Here is a 14,196-nt window from a genome sequence, read left to right as displayed (position 1 = left end):
ATTCTAGATTAGAAACAAAGAGGAAGGAGAGCCAGGGAAATGCTGAAAGGCAAAGAGCCTGTTTCTCATGTGATGGAAAAAGGTGTCTTTATCCAGTTGCTTTGAGATATAAAGTACTATGACATTTTGCAAAAAGTCAGAGAATGCCAAATGCCAAACATAAATACAAGCATGTACACACATATAATAAAAATAGGTACATCATATAAATATACTTACACATGTATGTATTTTTCTGGGTGTTTATATTGAAAAAAATGAAATACAGCATTCTCTAACCTCTTAAATACCAATTTTTAAACTCGGAACCAATTGATTTGAAAGCCTGTTAGCTTAAAGTGTAAACTTTTGAAAATTTAGAGAAAGGGCAAGCTGAGGAAAGGTCAATAAACGATAATCCTTTAATGTGTTTTGTATGTAAAACCTTCTAAAACAAAATGAAGATAGTATTCCAACTTCCCATACTAGCTGAATGAAGAAAGATCAATAAACCCAAGATAATATAAGAGATGATACACTGAATTAGAATCTATTTACAGACTAAAAATAAAACAAAATGCACACTTTTGAAGGAAAGGCAGAAAAGCCTAGCCATTGACTTAGAAGGCAGAACACTGTATTATTCCTATGATAAAAATGTGAATGTTCAGTGCTTCAAGTAACTGAATGAAAGCCACTCATTCAAAGATAATATTTGTAATTCTAGAACCTCTTCCTTCTCCCATACACAATTGGCTCTAACATGGGTAAAAATAAATTTATGGAAAAGAAATGTTAAAAGAAAAACACAGGACACGTGATTATTTCTCTTACCATTGTCGCCAGAAGGTAACGATACAGTGTTTGTTGGCATGGTATCAGAATTCACTTTTCCATTCTCAAATGTGTCATTTTCGGTCTGCTGTAACTGCCAATTGAGGCCAAAGAGATGCATTGCTGGGGGTAAAAAACACACGGTGTTTAAAGGTCTGCTGCTTCTAGCTACAACAGCAAATGGTACATCTGTTCATAACAAGAGTCACATGTAAAGTTAGAATTACCACGTTCTGAATAGCAAGAGTCACATGTAAAGTTAGACTGTCCATACTCTGAGTAACAAGAGTCACATGTAAAGTGAAAATTTCCATGTTCTGAAATGCCAAGGATTCATCGCCTAATAAAAATAAGAAAACAGTTCCTCACACAAAGGCAACTCAGGCAGCAGTGCAAGGCAACACGGCAGCACATTAATAAAGATTTGATATTACTCAGCTAATGAGCACCGGGAAACTCTTAGAATGAATCACTCTGTGCTCTGCTTTGTTCCAATTCTACCACTCACCATCATCTAAGTGAGTTGCAGGACAGGACCACAGGCTTCTTGCACATGTGCAATACTTGGTTGTAACGTTTATAGGTTCTTAAGAGCTGGTGATGGACGGGGAGGCCTGGTGTGCTGCAGTCCATGGGGTCGCAAAGAGTCGGACATGACTGAGCGAATGAACTGAACTGAATTGAAGAGACATAGCACTCTTCACTTGGACTAAGGTAACAAGTGGTCTCACAGATCAATATGGTGCATGAAATGGTCAACATGGATTCAGATGTACAACATACAGTAATATTTGAATATTCTTAATTTAAGATGAATAATCTTCAAATCTTTGACTTACAATTCAGCACTAGCACAGATCAAGCAACATGCATATGTATCAGATTCAGCTCAATTCAGTTCAGTCGCTCAATCTTGTCTGACTCTTTGCAATCCCATGGACTGCAGCACGCCAGGCCTCCCTGTCCATCACCAACTCCCAGAGTTTACTCAAACTCATGTCCATCGAGTCGGTGATGCCATCCAACCATCTCATCCTCTGTCATCCCCTTCTCCTCCTGCCTCCAATCTTTCCCAGCATCAGGGTCTTTTCCAAAGTGTTAGGTAACTTCACATAAAGTTTTTGATGTAGGATTGGTAATCTTATAAATTTATGTATAAATTCATACATAAATTTTATATGTTTACTAATTTTCTTTATGTAAAAATCTTAGCAAATAGCTAACTAGAAGACCAAGTAATTAGAAAGAGAAAGGTAATATAATTTATTATTTTACATATTTTTATTTTATTCTTTAAAAATATTTAGAATAATAGTCACTGTCACATTAACCATTAACACTGTATGTTCATTTGTGCTCCATAAAATAGAGTTTAGGAATTAATCCTGAAGGAAGGCTAAATATCCATGGGGAAATCTGGTGACTGTCATATTACTATGTCATGAAGGAGAATTTTTCAACATTATTTGACAGTATATATTCATTATACATATTGGAATTTACCAAAGAGAGATGTAAGAGTTTAGAAAGTACTGTTAGAGACAGTGTGATAACGACTACTGTTAAAAAGCCCTTATTAAATATTGAATATATATGAACAAAACTAGGCTGTTACAGTGCAAAGAGCAATTAGTTAGACGTGGGTTCAGTGTCAGTCTAGAATTTGTTGTTGTTTAGTCACTAAGTTGTGTCTGACTCTTTTGCGACCCCATGAGCTGTAGCCCATCAGGCGCCTCTGTCCATGGGATTTCCCAGCAAGAATACTGGAGTAGGTTGCCATTTCCTTCTCCAAGGGATCTTTCTGACCCAGGGATCCAACCTGTGTCTCTTGTGTCTCCTGTATTGGCAGGCAGACTTTTTAGCACCAGGGGAGCCCAATCTAGAATTTAACTTTGGACAAATGATGTAATATTAAACATTAGGTTTACTTACAAAATGAGGCTGGTTAAACCAACCTTAAATGATGTGAATTTTCTAGACCATGTATATGAAGAATGTGTGTGTGTTAGTCACTTAGTCGTGTCCAACTCTTGTGACCCCATGGACTGTAGCCCTCCAGGCTCCTCTGTCCATGGGATTCTCCAGGTAAGAGTACTGGAGTGGGTTGCCATGCCCTTCTCCAGGAATTTTCTAGACCATATATATGAAGGATAGCTGGCACCTACTGGGGCAGCCCATAGTATGTAGCTCTTTCATTTACTTATTCTGTACTCCAGGATATTGAACCATTTGTAGTCACCTGACCAGACCACAGAGTCTCAATAAACATCCCCCTCAGCCCCCACATCTGCAGTGCTCTCTACGCACTGCAAAATACCTATTCTTCCCTCTGATGGTTGGTGTCAGCTTCTTGGGGAGACCTCCCTGACTGAGTGAAGTATCTCCCAAGATTGTCTCAGATCATTCACCTATCTCACTTGCCTCATACACTGTCTGCTACTGACCACATCTCAGTAAGCATCTGTCAAAGAAATAAACTCTATTTTCTGAGGTTTTAAAATCTCAGACAACACTTTTGTGGACACAAGTATAGCAATTTAAGGCAAAATTAATAAATACCAAATAAAAATATAAATGGCTAAGAATGGAGTGTTACATTATTAATGATGAATTAATGATTGGTCTTAGCATAATGCTATAGGAAAACTATAATAGCTGAATGAAAGTCCATTAGCACCGTATATAATTGATCAATTTTTTAAAAAAAGATTCAACAGTTTGGGGACATTCTATTCCAGTCTCGCATTGTTTTGTTAACAATTTCTTATATAAAAATCATCCTTTAGTAAAGAAACACACCAAACATAGACAGGAACATAGCCACATCCACCCTGGACAATTTGTAACAAACATATAGGCTCATACTCCCTGTTTAAATTATAGTTTTTTGATGTTCTCAGGATTTGGACTTAAGCCTAACCCTAACCCTGTTATACAGAGTGAAATAAGCCAGAAAGAAAAACACCAATACAGTATACTAACGCATATATATGGAATTTAGAAAGATGGTAACGACAACCCTGTATGCGAGACAGCAAAAGAGACACATATGTATAGAACAATCTTTTGGACTCTGTGGGAGAGGGAGGGGGGGGATGATTTGGGAGAATGGCATTAAAACATGTATAATAACATATAAGAAACGAATCGCCAGTCCAGGTTCGATACAAGATACAGGAAGCTTGGGGCTGGTGCACTGGGATGACCCAGAGGGATGGTATTGGGAGGCAGGTGGGAGGGGATTCAGGATGGGAAACATGTGTACACCCATAGCGGATGCATGTTGATGTATGGCAAAACCAATACAATATTGTAAAGTAAAATAAATAAATAAATAAAATAAATAAATAATAAATAAATTATAGTTTTTCAGCAATTTCCTTTAAAGACTAATTTTTTCAAGGATTAAGATACAGGTTTACAATTCTCCAATATACAAACTGTCAACTCATAAAGAAGTATAATTTCATGTCATTTTGCATTAAAGTATGTAGTTTTTGAGTGGCAAAATATCAGAAGCTTTCTCAACATTTATCACTTCATACATTTTTCAAGGTTTCAGATAGTTCCGCAATGTGTGAATAAAATGCTGTAGTTCTGAGTACAGTAAAAGTTTTGACAGACATACTCTGGCTTAGCAATAATATTTCAAAAGAGCCATAGTTTCTACACAAAATAATGTATCATCATTGTGAGCTTTTATGTAACATAAAAAGCCTTCTTGAATGATAGATTTGCTTATATTACTGGTTTTAACAGACTCTGAAGAAGAGGAACAGTCCCTGGGTCATGCACAGATATCAAAAGTTAAAAAGCAGGGTTTTGTTTGTGTTTGGAGAACTATTTTACTTTTTGCCAGATGGGCCAGAGCTTTATTACATATATTTTTTATAGAAAATCTCAGTAAGATGGGATTTTGGTTCTACTTGAGATGTCATATAATGAGAAACATACCAAATGGTACTGTATCTTGTTAAACTCTGCTTTGAAAACAGATACCAAACGGTTGTTTGGTCTTAGGACGTTATGTACTTTGAAAATGTTGGTGTTTGGTATTGAGTGAAGTTCTCGACACTGATGTGTCACGAAAGATTTTTATGCAAATATAGAGATTGATTCCAAAGTTAATGAGAGACAGAGACACACAGAGAGAGGGACAGAGAGAGAGATACAAAGAGAGTGAGAAAAAGGAGGCAACAAACTCAAAGTCAGAATGCTACTGAAATTACCGAGCACTGGTGTAAGCAGCTATCTTGGCAGACAAATAAAGCGAGAATTAGAGAAATAAAATACATCTATAAAGAAAGGAGAATGATCCTAATTCTTTAATGCCCAGGCTGGAAAGCAGAGTTGATCCCATGAGAAGGCAATTGCTGCCACTCTTCATGATGTTGTGATGGGTCCTGGTTTGCCCAGGACCTGACGGAGGGCATGGGAAGAGTGCCAGAGAAGAGACTGGCAGCTCTGTGCTCCGCGGGGCCCTTGACCTCTGGGTGGACAGCTTAGCTAATGAGGACGGCTTAGGCGAGGTGGCACAGACTGGCAGCAGTACCAGGCATTCTCTCAGCCGCAGACAGGGTCCTCTGCGTTGGTGTGGGAACGTGGGGATGCAATATTTTTTAAAAATAAAATGTTCACTGAACACTTAACTATGTGTCAAGTGTTGTGCTTGTGCTTCAGCTTATCATCTCATTTAATCTTCCCAAAGACTCCATTAGGTAGTTACTGGTTTTTTTTTTTTTAATTATAAATCTGTGAAAACTGAGACTTTCTGAGTGTACGGTTTCAAATGAGTAAGTTGTGGACCGTGACCTCAGACCCAGACCTTCTGATGATAAAGGGCACACACACCACCTATAACCTACCCGAGGGCGGAGTGTGAAAACCCACACAGAGAGGAGCTGAGTGTAACTTCTGTGAGGGTCGTAGGCTAGAGACATGATTCTGCACTACATCTAGGAAACTGAAGGCAGAGACAGAGTTTGGAGAGAAGGGAAGGGAAAAACAGTAACTGGTAACACTTGTGTACTCCAGGCACCGTCCTGCCACACAAATACTTTTCCATCGCAGTATATTGTTGCAAAAGGAAAGCTCTACAGTAATGTTATGACGGTGATTAAATTAATAACAGGCTGTTTTAACTCCAAGAGTCTTAAAAACAATTTAAAAAATATGCAAGTAAACAGCAGTGTGTGTTTTAAAGTTATATATAGATATAATCAGTTCAGTGTGTTTTTTTGCATTTTAGAATACTTTGATATATATTATCTCCTAATAAATGTAGTGTGTGACAGGATCGTTACCCCTGATGTAGGAGGATGTAACACAGGCAGAGAGGGGTCAGTGATTTACCCAGTTAGTGCATGAAGAGAACTCAGGATGTGTATCTCTGTGTGTATCTGTGTGTGTGTGTCTCTCTCTGTCTCTCATTAACTTTGGGCTCAGTCTCTGTATTTGCCTAGAGATCTTAAGTTACACATATTAAGTGTCAAGAGCTTCACTCAACACCAAACACCATTTTCAAAGTACATAACAGACCTCCTGATGCTACTTCAGGATTCCTTTTTCTGCACTGTGCTGTTTTCCTACTTATCCGAATCAAAACTGAGCATTCGCCTCAAAGGAATTACAAAAAGTCTTAACACAAATTGTTAATTCATCTCTCTTTTGAGGAGCAGACATACTCAGAAGTTGTCCATTTCTTAAAATTAAGTTGTAAATACAAGATGTTTACCAACTATAAATAGTTGTATTTTTGCAAGATCATTTAAAGGTTGCTTGTTGGGAATTAGAATATATTTTCTCCTTATTAAAAAATCTTAGATACAGTGGGTAAGTCCCCATAGATGTACAAAACTCTGCCTGCATATCCAATAGAAACATGTATACACACAGCACCAAAAGGCATGAACAAGAATGTTCATGGAAATATTTGTTACAGCCCCAAACTGGAAAGAACTCAGATGTCTGCCTGCAGCAGGATGGATAAAAAAATTATAGGATTGTCATACAATGGAATTCCACACAGCAATGTGAATGAGTGAGCCACCTCCAGATGCCCAATATGGAAAACCTTCACAAATACAATACTGAGCAAGGGAACCCATTCACAAAAGACATGAATACTGTGTTAAGTCCATGTGCATAACATTCAAAGCAGGTGAAAGTCCCCGGAGTGACTCTCTGCAGGGAGAAGAGGGGAGGTGATGACTGGGAGAGCCCATGGGGGCTTCTGGAGAGCGGGTAATACTCTATTTTTCTGCCTGGGAAGTGGTTCCACTGGGTCATTCACTTAGGTTCTGTATACTTTTCTAACTACATACTAAACTTAAATACTTTATTTAAAGTAGTCCATCTGGCACAGGGCATTAGCTAAAGAATGTCTGTTTTACCTTCCCTGAACCTTTGCCGCAGGTGCTTTTCTCTGCAAAACTCCCAGGCCTTCCTGCCCATAAGGCTGCGGGTGAGACAATGAGGACAGCCTGTTATAGCAACACCACCCCGACCCCCGGCCCCGCTGAGATAAACAGAATAAATGCACACACAGGGCAAAGACCCAGTGTAGAAGGATGGTAAGCGACTCCATCCGGTAAGAGGAAAACGGAAGAGTGAGACAACAGTCAAGAGACAGAAGAAACCCACATGTCCACTGATGAATGGATAAAGAAAATGTCATATACATATGTTGTTGTTTAGTCGCTAAGTCATATCTGACTCTTTGTGACTCCACGGACTGTAGCTTTCCAGGCTCCTCTGTCCATGGGATTTCCCAGGCAAGAATACTGGAGTGGGTTGCCAATCCAGGGATTAAACTTGTGTCTCCTGCATTGGCAGGTAGGTTATTTATACTACTGAGCCACAAGAGAAGCCCATTATATATATACACAGGACAAATACTGCTTGATTTCACTTATATGGACATCTAAAATAGACCCAAAGGAGCAGACAGTTGAATGGTGCTAAGGGCTGGACTGGGGGGATACGGGGAGTTGTTTAGCGAATAGAGAGTTTCTATTTTGCAAGATGAGAAAGTTCTAGAGCTCTGTTGCATAACAAGGTGAACACAACACAGATCCCATGAGCTGGCCAGATTTGCCTGTCTACCGTAGTATCCTTAATTATTCTACTTCCATGACATTGTTCCTTATAATTCCTGGTTTCTGGGTTGCCTTCCCCAAACTCTGCCTGATGAAATCTCACCAACACCCTAACATCTAGTCCACATAACATTTCTTCATGAAGTCTTCCTAGAAGACTTCATGAAGTCTATACTGCCATCAGTTCAGTTCAGTTCTCTTCAGTTCAGTCGCTCAGTCGTGTCCGACTCTTTGCAACCCCATGAATCACAGCACGCCAGGCCTCCCTGTCCATCACCAACTCCCGGAGCCTACCCAAACTCAGGTCCATTGAGTAGGTGATGCCATCCAGCCATCTTATCCTCTGTCATCCCCTTCTCCTCCTGCCCTCAATCCCTCCCAGCATCAGAGTCTTTTCCAATGAGTCAACTCTTCGCATGAGGTGGCCAAAGTATTGGAGTTTCAGCTTTAGCATCAGTCCTTCAAATGAACACCTAGGACTGATCTCCTTTAGAATGGACTGGTTGGATCTCCTTGCAATTCAAGGGACTCTCAAGAGTCTTCTCCAACACCACAGTTCAAAAGCATCAATTCTTCGGCGCTCAGCTTTCTTCACAGTCCAACTCTCACATCCATACATGACCACTGGAAAAACCATAGCCTTGACTAGACGGACCTTTGTTGGCAAAGTAATGTCTCTGCTTTTGAATATGCTATCTAGGTTGGTTATAACTTTCCTTCTCAGGAGTAAACATCTTTTAATTTCCTGGCTGCAACCACCATCTGCAGGGATTTTGGAGTCCAAAAAAATAAAGTCTGCCACTGTTTCCACTGTTTCCCTATCTATTTGCCATGAAGTGATGGGACTGGATGCCATGATCTTAGTTTTCTGAATGTTGGGCTTTAAGCCAAGTTTTTCACTCTCCTCTTTCACTTTCATCAAGAGGCTTTTTAGTTCCTCTTCACTTTCTGACATAAGGGTTGTGTCGTCTGCATATCTGAGGTTATTGATATTTCTCCCAGCGATCTTGATTCCAGCTTGTGCTTCATCCAGCCCAGCATTTCTCATGATGTACTCTGCATATAAGTTAAATAAGCAGGGTGACAATATGCAGCCTTGACATACTCCTTTTCCTATTTGGAACCAGTCTGTTGTTCCATGTCCATATACTGCCATAGCAATTTATATTATTTTATCTTGAACAGACCACCTTATATTTGGATACATTTTTAATTGTCTCTTGTGTGAGAAGTAGGGGGGGTTGTAGGAGAATCACAAATGGATCTTTGCAGATAGGGGGTTAAAAATAGGTACTCTGATGGAAAACGATGAGTTTGGGGTGGGGTAAGGGAATAATGTACAGGATGTTAGCTATGGAAAAATGGGAGAGGACAGTTACAGGAAAAATTTAATATGTAATTCAGTTTTTTCAATATTTTTCTTAGAGTTGATCTTAGAGGGCTGGCTCTCCATAGCTTGGTTCCTGAGAAATAAGGATGATAACAGAGAATCTGAGACTGGTAACAGTCAGAAGCAGTCTTAGCATATTATTGATTGGAGATGCATAAACACCACAGATGTTAGTTTCTACAAAAATGCCCCAGTCAATAATGTGTTAGAAAGTACCTAGTATAATTCCTGTTTTTGCACAGTGGGAGAATACATATTTTCAAGATGATTCTCAGTCAGAACTCTTTTAAATTAGTTGTAGTATCTGACATTTGTAGTCTACAAAATTCATGAGCATACTTTTTATACTACCACCCAAGTCAGTGATAAAAAAATATGACAAAGATATCAACTCTAGAAATAACTCAGTGCTAAACTGTCAATCACTTTTGCAATCTATGTTACTTATAGCCCAATAGTCTACTCTAAACTACATTTTAAGGGTTTTGCCTGGTATTCTTAGATTGTAACCGAATTCAAGATGCTTAAATTAAAATATTTCTTGTGTCACTCAAAAAATATTCTATAATTTCTTAATTTTTTTCTTTCTAGAAATGCCAAGAAAAAAAATCTCATTAACTGAGAGAATTTTGAGACAATATGCTGGTGAAAATCTACCAGTGAAATTTTATGAAGAAATTTTTAGGCTCTGAAATACCATTGAAGTGAGAGAAATTATAGCATCCGCTCCCTTTATTTTTCAAGGCTGATGGAGATGAAAGGAATGTGTGGTATTATATTTATTTCACCTCCTCCCCATAAAAAAATGGGCATGCCATTGTTTTTAACCGATATATGCTGGTTTGATATTTAAAAGCCAGCATGTAGAAGACTTGAAACCAAAATGTGTCATTAAGGAAAATTATATGCCACCAAGGAGCAAATGCAGCGCCATTTTTAGTTCCATGATGAGAGAAATGGTGCCAAATTTTGATCTTGTCTCTGGGGAGCATGCCACCGAAGTTGTTATCACAGCTACTATTATTTCTACTGGCGTGCCTGTGTTCTCAGATACTGCCAAACAGGGATGGGAAGGAGGGGTGGCGACAGCTGGTGACATGGTCCAGCAATCTGCCAGAACCTTAGAGTAAATTACAGGGGATGTTGTGAAGCGAACACAGAAGCGAGCACCCTTGCCATCAGAAACCTGAACCCAGCTTATGTCACCAGAACCCTGAAGAGTACGCTCTGAGCTTCTGGCAACTTAAAATCTAGTTCTTAGCATGCCTGGCATTATTGGCTAAATGCTGTTTAATATTACAAGATCAAGCATGCATTCTCACAAAGACAAAAATAGTATGAGATAATATGAGAACCAGATTCTGGTAAAACAAACAAAGAAAAAACTAAGCTAAAAGATATCCTGAAGGTATTTGCAATTCAGTTGGATTTAGCCTCCAAAACTTTCCAAGTTCATCACAACAAGCTAAGGTTAAATGCTTTCCTGTCTTGAAATTCACCTCACATCCACATATGTTTTCCCCCAAAATAATCTTTGTGAGAAAGAATCATTAAGAACATGTTATCAGAAGTTGCAGGAAAAGAAAATCAGAATCTGATCATTTATAGGTATGAATGCAGTTTTCAGCACAGGCTGTGTGGTATCTTGCGGAGCCCTCAGTTTACATTTAAAGAGACCTGGGTCCAAGTCTCAATTCTGGCTCTATTGAGTTCTGGAACCTTGGCAAGTCCCTGGGCCTCTCTGAGGCTTAGATATCTTATTTATGTAAAAATCTGAAGAACTGCACTCACTGATCTTTAAGGTTTCTTCCAGATTTATATTCTATGGTATGTCAATATAATGTTTTAAAATATAAATATTTAGGCTAAATCATTGAGCCTAAGGGAAAAAAAAACATCTGGCATCAATAAAATATCAACATATTAGAATACCAGTGTTGTGGTTCCTTTGTCTTCATTTTCAAATAAAGTAAAATTGCATGGGCTCAAACTATCATTTTATGCATACTACTCCTTGGGTATCTTGGGTTTTGAAAGCAAAATTTCTTCATTTTGTGTTTAAATTTCATGAATACATAAATATACATGATGCACATGTGCAATGATTAGATTTTACAGAGGAAATGAGAAGAATACTCTTAAATATAGGGCAATGATTTGATTTGATTCATGTTTCCAGAATGCAACCAAGTTTTCAATGCAAAATGAAAGTATCTCATGTAAAGACTGCAGTTTGTAACTTGGACCCCTACTGGTCTAAACTGTCATTAGGAATACATAGTTTTCCATAAATTAGCTTTTGTTTTGGATTTCCTGCTGTGTTCATATACATGTTGACGGAATGTGTTGGGCAATATTTTGGCATTCAAATCCATTATTATTTGTTATTAACTTTTAAGGCTAACGTTATTTCAAAAGTTTATACCTTGCTGACCCAAATATGGTTATTTGAAAATCAGTATTTCTTTTGAAAGCTTAAATATTAGTATGTGCTCAAATTGCCATTAAAAAGATATTTTGATATTCAAAGGAATTAACACTTGATGTAGCAAAGTTCTCTGAGCATTATAATCTACTGGAAATCACAAGCTTTACGAACAAATAGTTTTGAAGGGGAGAAGGGGAGGGAAGTAAGGAACGACTGCTGATATTTTATATTTCTATACATGTATTTTTCCTTTCTATCCTTTCTTGGCCTGTGTCATTAATGGGCATGTAAAACTATGGCTATGATTCAGCTCTGTAGGTTTGTTTCTACCAGAATATTAGACACCTGTTCTTTTAGAAATAATATTAAAAATTCTACTTTTAAATTTCTAAGTCCTTTTTCCTTTCTCCAGTATGGAGATTCAGTATACTATGTTGGAGGATGCTGCTTAGTAAAATAACAATTCCAACTGCCCACTGACAGCCAGGGCTGAAGCTGACAGAGGCGTATGAAAATCAAGCTGTTGTTTCTGTCACCAAGAGAATTAAGTTGGGATTTCTACAACAGATTGTTTTCCTAGCGTTTCGTTAGTTTTTTCTCTTGTTTCCAGGTTCTGTTCTAGAAATGAAAGAAGCATTCATTCTCCAACCAAACAGAAAAGACTAACCGTGTTCACCCTCATGATTGACTGCCCAGAGGGGCCAGTCATTATCAATAAGCCAGGGAATCTTTGAAGTAACAGTTGTCAGCGTTAAAGAATATGGTATGAGGACCCATTCCAAGAACATTCAAAATACAGAATGAAATCATTTACATGATTTATAGACTATGCCTTGCTTGCCAAAATACTGAGTTTGCTGTTATCATGAAATGTTTGTGACAGAGGATTCATTGGTAACAGTTATTAGTAGCTTCACCATTGAAATCCCATGGATCTACTCATTATTCAAAGGCTTATTGTACTGACTCAATTTTAGAAATAATAATATTAAAAGGAATCTGAATTCCTTTCTCTTGAAAACATTATTTAAGACCTATATCCTACTTTTATGCAAGTAAACGTGTATAGATGTTAGTGACCTACTTAAGCACATAATATTTCCTTGGCTTGTTTTAACTTTTTGGAAGAAGAGTACAATAGACCTGAAAATGATAATTCTTTGAAATTTTAAGACACTTTAATCATCATTATTACAAGATCTAACTATTAGGGATATGGAAGGTTGGTAGATTAAAATATGGCAAAATCCAGGTTGGTAGATTAAAATATGGCAAAATCCAACATGTACATGTATGGCTGAGGCCCCATCACCATTCACAAGACACTATAACAATATTGTTAATCGGCTATACCCCAATACAAAATAAAAAGTTAAAAAAAAAAAAAAACAACCTTCTGTATAGGCCAAACTTTATCCGGTGGTATCAGTCTGAAACACTTAAATGAGTATATTTTTAAGACCTTTGTTTAAAAATTTAGGTTTCTACTGTTCATTTTAAAATGCCAACTTAGGAACACTGTGATGTGGGACACACTTATTGCATACATTGGAAAGAACATCTCTTACAGTACTATTGTTGCAGGAACACATAAAAGTATTCTTTGTCTTCCTTTAGGTGGCTTGTTTCTCCAACACTTCATTTGCTTTTAGAAAGACCTACATTTCTGCTCCAATAAAGAATAGTTAATGTGAAAAAATTTAAAAAGGTAAAATCCAGAAAAATATTCCCTTCAAAATGTCCCTTTCCTAATACTAATTATGAAATAATGAGTCCACTTCTTCCCTGAGAAGTTACATTTGAGAGAAAGAACATGATTTGTGAGTGTGTATGTGTGGCTGTCAAGTGATAAATTCTATTAATAACAAAATCAAAGACCCTTCAGGAACACAGGCACAACCAGCTCAAGTAGTTTGTTGTTAGGGATTCGTTTGTCAACAAAGATTTAGTCAGTGTCTCCCTCACCAAGTTCTGTCGTCTATGAAAGCTGGATGACATGGAGACCACGTCACCACTTCAGACGCCTCGTAGGTAACCGTAAATTCAACACATCCCATCAGCCTGCCTTGACCTCTCACGTCATCTCATCAAGCAGGGTGAAAAACAGCATGGGAAGCCAGTTTCCCAGCTGTTCCCCATTCATCTGGGCTCACGTGGAGAGCAGCTTTCCTCAGTTATGAACTTAACTCTAATTAATGATATTTATGAAGCTTTTGTGGGATATTCTTTTTCAAAGCAAAATACCGAGGAAGTCGTCTCTGATACCCTGGAGATGGCTCTCGCTGCCCACCTGCTTCTGTATTCGGTGGTCTCAGGCTCCTTTCCTAAAAATAAATGACCCACTTTCCCACTTTCAACATGCAGTGCTTCTCTCTATGTGATTCTCTTCTGAGATCACAAGGAATATCTGTGAAGAAGTAAAATGCATCTAAAAACAGCTTTAGTCTTAAAATAGAAAATAATGGTAA

The 14,196-nt window shown here is 38.0% G+C and overlaps 1 protein-coding gene across 1 annotated transcript in view; it reads right to left on the bottom strand.

Annotated features, from left to right (window-relative positions):
• TENM3 (teneurin transmembrane protein 3) overlaps window positions 1–14,196 on the bottom strand; it is a 997,728-nt gene that overhangs the window by 138,605 nt on the left and 844,927 nt on the right. Inside the window, exon 9 of the mRNA XM_061404118.1 lies at window positions 814–936. Coding sequence (XP_061260102.1) covers window positions 814–936 — 123 coding nt within the window. The remainder of the gene's footprint in view (window positions 1–813; window positions 937–14,196) is intronic.

Source organism: Bos javanicus, chromosome 27 (assembly GCF_032452875.1).
Source record: "Bos javanicus breed banteng chromosome 27, ARS-OSU_banteng_1.0, whole genome shotgun sequence".
In the NCBI taxonomy this organism is placed as follows: Eukaryota; Metazoa; Chordata; class Mammalia; order Artiodactyla; family Bovidae; genus Bos; species Bos javanicus.
Note: the sequence above shows the minus strand (reverse complement) of the source record. Positions and strands in the feature narration are given on the sequence as shown.